General features: G+C 42.1%; 1 protein-coding gene across 2 annotated transcripts in view; it reads right to left on the bottom strand.

Annotated features, from left to right (window-relative positions):
- Positions 1 to 747: 747 nt before the first annotated feature.
- Positions 748 to 10,000, bottom strand: part of col6a2 (collagen, type VI, alpha 2) — a 24,583-nt gene continuing 15,330 nt past the window's right edge. The window contains exons 23-32 of one of the 2 annotated variants that reach the window (XM_080439420.1): positions 9,469 to 9,531; positions 9,085 to 9,120; positions 8,827 to 8,872; positions 8,573 to 8,725; positions 7,819 to 7,913; positions 6,669 to 6,850; positions 6,382 to 6,560; positions 6,087 to 6,125; positions 2,651 to 2,985; positions 748 to 1,942 (exon numbers count right to left, since the gene is read on the bottom strand). In XM_080439420.1, coding sequence (XP_080295546.1) covers positions 1,676 to 1,942; positions 2,651 to 2,985; positions 6,087 to 6,125; positions 6,382 to 6,560; positions 6,669 to 6,850; positions 7,819 to 7,913; positions 8,573 to 8,725; positions 8,827 to 8,872; positions 9,085 to 9,120; positions 9,469 to 9,531 — 1,395 coding nt within the window. In that variant the 3' untranslated portion in view covers positions 748 to 1,675. Of the gene's footprint in view, positions 1,943 to 2,650; positions 2,986 to 3,455; positions 5,439 to 6,086; positions 6,126 to 6,381; positions 6,561 to 6,668; positions 6,851 to 7,818; positions 7,914 to 8,572; positions 8,726 to 8,826; positions 8,873 to 9,084; positions 9,121 to 9,468; positions 9,532 to 10,000 lie in introns of those variants that run through there. The other variant, XM_080439421.1, reaches the window with a different exon arrangement.

Genomic DNA, 10,000 nt, shown 5'->3' with positions numbered 1-10,000 from the left:
AAAAATAAGGGTTTATTGGCAAACGCATCCAGGGGAAGGAGGGGAGGGGGGGGGGGCTGCTAGAGGTGTAATCGTGTAGTCATGGCTTGGAGTGTTCAGAGAGCCCATTCCATATTTTCTTATCTCTGATATTTGTGCACACGTGTGTTGCTCCCTTCAAAGTCTGTGGTTGATTATTTATATTCTTATATATTATATTCTTTATTTATTATTCTTTATCGCTCTGGATAAGAACCTCTGCTAAATGTCTAAATTTTAATTGCAATTGTATATCATTTCCAGCGAGTTCTGTTTTATCTTTGAGAAAATAGTTATATAGTTATATAGCATATAATTGAAAATGTTTCTATAGTCTATACCATTGTTATTCAGTGTAATATACCAACTTTGCAGAGAATAGTTCCTTGTATATGAAACCACCTGGTAATAAAGATCATTCTGATTCTAATCATGTTCATGGTTACATTATTTGCTTTCCCTTGAAACATTTCTTTAAATTAATAACAAATATGTCAGAGATTATATACTGTAAATGTCTGGTGTAGTGAATTCAGGCATCAACAAAAAAAACTAAATCTAAATCTCACTGTATGTCTATAATTAATGAAGAGATTGAGGGGGTGAAACAATCTTTAGTGTTACAGTTTATTATTGTCTACTGCTTAAAATACATAGATTTAGTTAAGAACTGCATCTAGATCAGGTACATTGTGAATACGGTGTTACTCAAGTCAGGTACACACAAAATAGATGTTTGGGTTCATCACTTTGGCTTTATTGAACTTCATGTTTACAAATTGATTTGATTTTGATTTGTGTGTGTGTGTGTGTGTGTGTGTGTGGGTGTGGGTGTGGGTGTGTGTGTGTGTGTGTGTGTGTGTGTGTGTGTGTGTGTGTGTGTGTGTGTGTGTGTGTGTGTGTGTGTGTGTGTGTGTGTGTGTGTGTGTGTGTGTGTGTGTGTGTAATGTAGGGGCATATGTGTGTGGATGTTTTTCTCTGAAAGATCCCCAACAAACAATTGAAAACAAAAACAAAGCTAGTATTACCAAATTTGTGGTCCCATGGACAAACTACAGTACAAGCTGGTACCTGGAGTAAAAATGTTTTGTTCTGGCTTGGTTTTAATTTTCTACATTAGCACCTTTTATTGTAAATAGTGATTGTGACAGACACAGAATGCACACATCTGTGCAAAAATGAAAATGTAACAAAAACAAAATAAGGCCTACAGTTGAGACTCCTACACATTCAATATCAGTACACCCCTTTTCTACTCACAATTGTCTTTGGTTGGAAGCATTTATCATAGATTTTTTTAACAAATACAACATTCTTTTAAAAAAACTAAATCAACATTCCACGGTTTGTGTATCTTGCTTCTCCCGGCCCTATATGCAATGTTTTGTGTAAAGCTAATTGAAGTTTCATCCATAACAACAGGATGTGAACCCCTCTGGTCCTCAATGGGGGTTAAGGTAGTAATTTCCCTTGGTGTCATTATGTTTGATGTACGTACATCTACAGGACATGTGTCCATCTTAAGTCTGATTTATACTTTGTCAAACGACCGCATGGTGTTCTTTTCAGCCAGCAAGGCAGTCGTATGACGAAGTATAAATTAGCCATTACAGTTCAGGGATTCTAAATCTATGGCGTGTAACTTAACAGTCCCTCACTAGCATATCCAGCGGATGAAGCGCTCAAAGAACGAGGGCTTGTTCAACAGGGTGTAGTCATCTCCTCTGAAGATGGCTGATGTGTCCCCTAGCGCCACCTTGTGCAGCACTTCATGGTCTACGTCGTTGCCCATGGCGATCACCGTGGGCACGCCCTCTGCCCGCCTCATAGCGGACACGCCCTCCTCCAGGCTTTCGCTGGACGTGATGCCGTCAGTGATGAACACAAACGACAGCTCGGCGTTACGGCGGGCCAAGCGGCTACCCTGCAACCACAATAGACACATTAGTTTTGTTATGTCACTGACTTGGATTAATTCCATATCCCCTTATACCCTGCAGCACTAAAAACTATTTAGGGGCACCAGTTGAGAATTGACGCAATGTCAGGTTGAAATTGGAGAATGGTCCCGTAATCAGATCTGATGTCCACAACGAGTTGTGTCAAGGTGTCCGAAGATGCTGTAATGCTAGCAGCTCAGTAATGATCAAGTCACGCTGAATAAAAGTGTCAACTAAATGACAGACAAGTGATACAACCTATCACGTAGCTACTTGCATTCTGTCAATCAATTATAAGACATAATAACTATATTTGCTATCTCTGAGAAGTCTCAATATCAGCTATTATAGGAAGCCTCTCAATTTGGAGGAGGCGTTGTTTCCTTTACCCATGATTGTTGTCTGCTGTGTTTGAGTATGCCAACATTATTGTATGTAACAATGCTCTGCTTTATATGCACTTTGTAACTGGCTGTTTTCCCATTATCTGACTGCACTGGCAGTCTTTATGTCCTGTCATTTCAAATGTGTGTGTGTGTGTGTGTGTGTGTGTGTGTGTGTGTGTGTGTGTGTGTGTGTGTGTGTGTGTGTGTGTGTGTGTGTGTGTGTGTGTGTGTGTGTGTGTGCATCGTGTGTGCTCGTGTGCATACGCGTGTGCATACGCGTGTGCATATGTGAGCGCCTGTGTGTACCTGCGACATCACCAGGTTGTTGACAGCGTGGATGATGGCGCTACCCAGGGAGGAAGAGGAGTCCATGTATGTCATCTGCCCGAGGGAATCGGAGATCACCGTCAGATTGTGCGAGAGAGGGAACTCCACCTTCTGCTCCGACTGGCTGCCGTACTGCACCAGGGCGATGCGCGCGTTCCTGTCGTCTTTGTCGCCATTGGCTAGGGTGAGGCGATGAGACACCTGGTCGATGAACTCCTTGGCGCGACGATGGTTTTCCAGGCCCATCCTCTCAGAGCCATCCAGGAGGAAGACGACGTCCACTGGACGCTCCACGCAGCCAGCCACAGCAGGCTCTGGAACCCACACGGACACGAACCGCAAACACGGACAAACACACGTAAACACACGTAAACATCCTCATGAGCACAGCAGCATTGTAAATCACACACGGCAGTCAGCGAGGTGTAGCTTGTACACATCCACTAATCAGGTCAGAAAGAGACACAGAGAAAACCACAAAATAAACCTGACTTTCAGGCTAGTTTAATTATTTGCGTATATAATGTACACAGAGGATTGTTTAAACAATGACAGCCTTGGTCCTTTAAAGGGGTGTAAGTGATATGTTTTAAATAGCTCTATATTCTATATTCCAAGTATTTGGTCAGTAATATGCCCTCAGTAAAGAGCTGGAGAGACGGGCAGACCTGAATTAATGTACAAATACTCTGTATCAGAGATTGCTATAAGAATATAGAGCTATTTAACACCAAAGTATATATACTTACACCCCTTTTAACCTCTACAAAGTAGATAAGAGTGCTTTAACTTGCTGTACCACTTTATTATCTTGAGATGACAAGATGAAAAGGTAAAAAAAAACATTTGATGGACTTCAAAAGAAAACTACTTCACATTGGCAAGTTGCAGTCACAGAGTACAGTAAGAGTTTCACTGGAAGTCCACTCTCTGGCACTTATTTCCCCACAAAATTTCAAGTCATGTTCTACAAGCCAAGCTCCATGTAAAACATGCATCAAGGCCATATTTAACTGTAATCACATAAAACTAAAAAATCTAATAAAAAAGTCAGCATTTTAAAATAGTGATATTAGAGTATACAAATGTTCCTTCATTTGTCAGTGCCAATTAAGCTGACCAGCTTCCAACTCGTAAACAGCATACAGTAACATTCATAAAACCAGAATATTCACCACAAAAAAAGGCCAAAATCTTTCTCATGGCAAAATGAGTCATTCACAGAACACAGGAAGTAAAGTTTGCGGCAGTAACCATGGGATATGTGCAAAACGGCAAAACAATATCATGAGAGTGAATCAGTTAGTGGTTCACAGTGGAAATGAGGCTTCAGTATGGAGACACAGTACACAGAGCTCAGTGAATGGCTCTATACAGGACTAAAGGCCAAAAGGCGGATGACATCAATTTTCCATTCAAATGGAAAACGTTCGGCCCCAGGGCAGAGGGGATGATATGCATCATATTGGTTCAGTAACAGCCACATTTTTCTGGGAGACATTTCAGCTTGTTCTGCTTTAAGTCCGATTCATAAGTCATCGCAAGATGGCATTGCGCGCCGGAAATAGCGCACCTACAAGCTCACAACGTGTTGCGGATGTGACGCGTTGTGAGCTTGTAGGTCAGATATTTTCGGCGTGAGGCGCAGTCATGCAATGGAGGCAGTAGTAGTAGTAGTAGAAGTACTATAAACTTGGTTCCCAATCTAAGTACATGTAAAGCAATTTCTTAATATATATTTTTTTACTTCATATAATGCTATCCTATTGTAGCAACCCAGCTAAACAATGCACTCAGCTAAAACAAAGTGCACAGTTTTAATTAATTTAATAAATTCTACGTCCAGCAGTAAGCTTATTAGCGGTTGGCACCCCTTACAGAATCTAATCTGCCAATTTTCCACTGCATGGTATCGGCTTGACACGACTCCACTCCACTCGCCTTTTTTGGTTGACCTTTGGGTAAAGGTAGGTTTAATAACTGGTACTAACAGGTGAGGTGAAAACCCTGCAGACTAGTTAATGGTCAGAGAGTGCCAGGACAACTGTTAAAAGGATCCCTAGCTAATAAACCAAATCTGCCTTAATACATTATAACTGCCCTCTATAACTACAATTACAAATTAAAAACACCTAATTACTTTATAAATAGTTCATCTTTTACTCAAGGGGGACAACGCCAATTAATCAATATTTACTATTAAGCAACTGTATTGCCTATTTCTATTTCAAAATCGTTATCAGAAACAGTTTTTGTGGGACTGTACAGGTGGACTAGAGATTCAATTCATTAATACATAAATACTTTCTTCAGCACTATACGCAGTTGGTTGGACATCACTATGACAACCAGGCACTTTGAGGGGGACCTGTTTGCTGTGGAAAATGAAGTAAAGCGAGTAGAGTCGAGTAGACTAGAGTCAAGTTGAGCCAGTAATATGAAGCGGAAAAGTGCCATAATGGCGAGGTAGCGTGGCTAGCTTATTAGCACTAGCAGAGTCCCATGGCTTTCGCAGGGTCGCCCATAAGGTCCCCATAGACGTGTTTGAAGGAGTCGATGAACAGCTTCGTCCATTGCTGTCTGTCCTCCCCCTGGGCGTGCTTGGCTCTCTGGGCTGTGTACGCCATGGTCGCCACGCCAACCCCGTACTGCTGCTCACTCAGACCGTTCAGCAGGATGGCCACGCCCTCCACAGAGGTGGGGACGTTTGAGGGGCTGCCTTCTTCGGCCAATGGCTTCCAGGGGGGAGGGGCTGTGTCGCCCTCTCCTGCAATGAGTGGGTGGAATAAAGGGCTTTTCACACGGGGAGTGACACTACGTCTGTGTACTCACTTGGATCCGTGGGGTCGCACTGCGCTCCTCATGTAAACAGACGCGTTTCTATGTGACGCATAGAAAAAAGTTAAACGCAATTGAACTCTTGACGCAGGCTGGCATGTGCGTAAGATGAGCTCAAATGTGACAATTTCACGGGATCACGACCGCTTGTTGTTACGTCTGCCAGATTTCCCGTGCCCACCTACCTGAATGCTCCTCTACTATTTAAAATGAATTACTAGGCTCGTCAGTCGCTTCCCGTGTGAAAAGGTCTCACAAACACGACACATTAAAATATCCATAAAAGGACCAAATAAAATGGCTCAAGGTGGTCCTCCATGTTGCAGTGAATGTGGACACTAGTTTGGTCTCATGTCAGAGTGAATCAATCACACAAATGGGAAAACACGCAAGTATGAGTATGTAGCCTACTTATATGCAATGCTGGGAAATGGACCTCAGCAGAAGCCAATCCACAATGGGTTAGGGTTAACCCTGAATGAGTGCAGATCACCCACGCCTGATTTCTGTGACAGGACTGTTAGGACTTAAAGGTGAAAGTTCACCTTATGTAATGCATAGTGCTTCAGAATCTTACCTGATTTACATGGGAGGTCGGGGCACACGATAATAGGATCTAAAGCAGAAGACAGGGAGCGGAGGAGAGACAAAATGATATTTCAAAACATGTATTTAAAAAGAATGTACAAAAATTACAAAAGTAGCAGACGTACAAGCTTGTGTTGTGAGCATGTACATCTACAAGCTTGTGAGCTCGTGGATCTACAATTTTTGCTATTTATTATATGACATGTACAGTATATAGGAATTAAAAAAGCATTACAATTCGTGTGTGTGTGTGCGCGCGTGCGTGCGTGCGTGCGTGCATGTACCTGGGCAGAGCACGGCCTCGATCCTGTCGATGAACTCCTCGGCCACCAGGTCAGCAAAGCGCTTCATGCCCATCACCCTGCCGTCCTTCTGACAGGCGATGCTTTTCAGACTCTCATTCTCCTCTATCTGGTCAAACATGTCTCCGATACCGATGGCACTCACATCCACGCTGGGGTCACTGCAAACGCACACACACACAAAAACAAATACAGACATTAAAATGATGCCAACTTTTAGGGGAATCTGGGTTGCGCATCGCTCCCTAAACACTTCTAGTCCCACGTACTTGCAGAGGTACGTGAGCAGCGAGTCGTCGTCTCTGGGGTCGAAGCGTCCGTCCGTGATGACGACCACAGTGACGTTGGCTTTGGCTCTGCGGCTGTCCCTGATGAGGTTGTCGTAGGCGTACTTGAGGGCAGATGGGGTCCATGTTCCGCCGGCGATCCACTCCAAACGCTTCACTGCGTCCTAGACAAGAGCACAGGTCATGAAATATTGGGCTTCGCTGATACTGTGGATATAGCTTAATGCACAGCACAGTCAAATCCTCAGGGTGTAAAAATGAAACTTTTGCACACTCTCTGAGTTACACATGGATAAATGGATAAAATTACACTGAGGATATTATTGGGCGAACAGTTTGAGAAATTCAAACATCGAGATAAAACACAACATTATTTTCATTCATTTCAACAATGCAGAGGAATATAATTCACCACAATCCTCTCCTCACTATCTCTGGTTCCCCTTTAAACCATTATTTAAAGTAATAGATGAATGACAATAAATGACAAGACATAAAACATGGAAGTACATTGTTGAATAGTGTTGTGCTGAATTAGGGTTTGTAGAAATCGTGACAATATATCAAATATCAACAGTTATTGTTGTGGGCCTAAATTTATAGAACCTCAATTTGACAAAGCAATCATAAGCCTGCAAGGGGTTGTGTTAGGCAATGTATGTTGTGTTAGTGTTAATGCTTGCATTTAATGCAGTGAGATACTGCCTCCTAGTGGTGTTAAAGTATATTATGAGCTGAGGTACAATAACACAAAGATTATTAAAGATAGAACTGTAGCTTATCCGAGGTTTAGTATAATGCCTTGAACGTTTGTCTTAAACGTCTGTCATCTACTGTCTTAAAGACAGCATTTGAGATGCAGGGACTTTCAGGTCTGTGCCTCACTGCGTTGGGAAAAACATTGGTAAGCGCAGTTTCATACAGAGTCAACTCTATACTATACCCAGAATTGAGTACCCACACCCAGACAGGAAAACTAAAAGGACCTAACTCTAAAACGAAAATGGAAGTATGTGTGGCCTCTTGGTTAAATGCTTTATTTATCATTTGACAAACTCATAAAACGTCACATCGATGTGAGCTTGTAGATCTGTTATTTTCAGTGTGCAACAAAGTATAAATCGGGCTTTACCTTGAAAGCAGTCAGTGAGTCGATCTTGGAGTCATTGAGACTGATGGCTTGGAAGGTTCCACTGTGACTGTATTGGACAACACCCACCCTCGTACCTGGAAAACGAGGACCATTCTGTTAACATTGGCTCAGCCCTGCAGCCATACAGGAACATCGCTGTCATGTTGTTTTTGTTTATCATACATGGGCTGTTTTCCTTATTTCCCCATCATAATCCCCATGTACTGTACACTCTCAGAAGACCATACAATATCATAGAATATGCACTTGTACTTTTTCCTGCCTATTTTACTTGTACACATGTTATTTTATTTAGATACATACTGTTTGCTTGACCACAAATCCTAGAATGTTATTTAGATGATTTTACCTGGTGTCCTAGTTACTTTGGAGCACTTTCTCTGCACTCTATTTATGTGTCCATTTACCCTGTCATTTGTTGACTCAGGTTCATGACACTTTGTACGTAATTTGAAGGGATCAATTTGAAGAGGTCATTGTGTTACCTCCTTGTGAATGCAAGGAGGTAACACAATGAAGATACTGATTTGAAGTTTCAGTACTATCTCCATGTGCAGTATACTGTTATGCAGCTCTGTACTAAATCATATGGAACAACCTATTATTTGAGCATGTGTGCACTAACTGTAATGTGGCTGCCTAAAAGGAAGAGAAAACATATTTGCACACTGGAATAAAAGCTCCCTTCTTTATTAGCGATGTTTCAACTCAAATCGGTCTTCTTCATGCCTACCGGTCTCAGAGTTGGGGTCCTTGGCCATAGATCCCAGCCTGTTGATGGTGCTAATGACGAAGTTCTTCTCCAGGGTAAAGTTAGTGAGACCCACTGACTCCGAGCTGTCGATGACAAACACGATGTCCAGGGCTCCGCACTTCTTCTCACAGTCTGGGGAACACGGACAGAACACGGAACACAGAACACAGATGTCAGGGAGAGCAGCGCAGCATCTGTTAATATCATCATCATGTAAACATGAGTAAACTCACCACAGCAACCGCAAGTCTCCCTGATGTAGTTCATGACATCGCACTCCTATATTCACAAATAACAAGGCTCCATAATTATTATCATTTCTTTATTAAATTATTGTAATGTCAATAACAATAAAGTTGTTATATATAGTACTGCATACATATATTTATATTTAAAAAAGGCTTACATCTACTCTGTCTATATACTACATTTTAATCAGCATATTCCATTTGCTCGGCATAAAGATAAAACGTAAATGTAGGTGTTCTTACGGTAAGGCCAGGATCTCCCTCAGGGCCGGGGTCTCCCTGTAGAGGAACAGATGACACAACAACACATCCTGTTTTTTATTGTGGTCCTTGTCATCCTTTTAGCCCAAATGTCTGACTGTACCTTGTGCTGTTTACATTTCTGTCTAATAAGGTATTCAATTAATCAATCAATCAAAGACCTCACCGGCCTGTGTACAAATAAAGACCAGTAGTGTTTAGTCTGGTGTTCACCTGAATCATTATTCACATCCAGTCTGGCTGCACTGTATAAGCAGTGCGTGCGCGCATGTGTGTGTCAGTGGGTGTGTTTGTGTCAGTTTATGCATCCTGTGTTTACAGCAGTACATTTTCCTGCATGTTTGACTGTAACAAAAAAAGACTCACATCTCGTCCGACCACTCCTCTTGGTCCTCTCTGACCAGGCTCTCCTCCAGGTCCTGGATCAGCCTGTTAAAGAAATCACAAACAAATCACGTAAACATACATCTCCACCTGTCTGACAGCAGAGGTAATACTACAGATTGCTACACAGTGAAATCCGTGCACTGAATTCACACCAGCGTTCTGATTGGGCCAGGCAAGTTTTTTTTGTTCTTTCTTTCCGAGTGTTTCTACCTGTTAACCCTTTTTGTATGTTTTGTATCTTACTTACAATTAGTATCTTGTTGCTATTCTTAATTGTATCTCCTTTTTATGTATCTGCCGTGGGTTTCTTACTGCTGTACTGCCATAGACAACAGCCCCGCACCACAGTGAATCTACGTTCTTGCACACCACCTATGTAGATGCACTGCGGTGCGACAGCTTAGCTCAAGACCCTGATGTTAGATAGGAGAGTGTGGAGGGCAGATCGCATAACATCGCTACAGCCCCATGTGTTGAGTTTCAATATATAAAATAACAGAATCTTTAACTA

This window comes from Gymnoscopelus braueri (genome assembly GCF_963280865.1).
Source record: "Gymnoscopelus braueri genome assembly, chromosome: 10".
Lineage (NCBI taxonomy): Eukaryota > Metazoa > Chordata > Actinopteri > Myctophiformes > Myctophidae > Gymnoscopelus > Gymnoscopelus braueri.
Note: the sequence above shows the minus strand (reverse complement) of the source record. Positions and strands in the feature narration are given on the sequence as shown.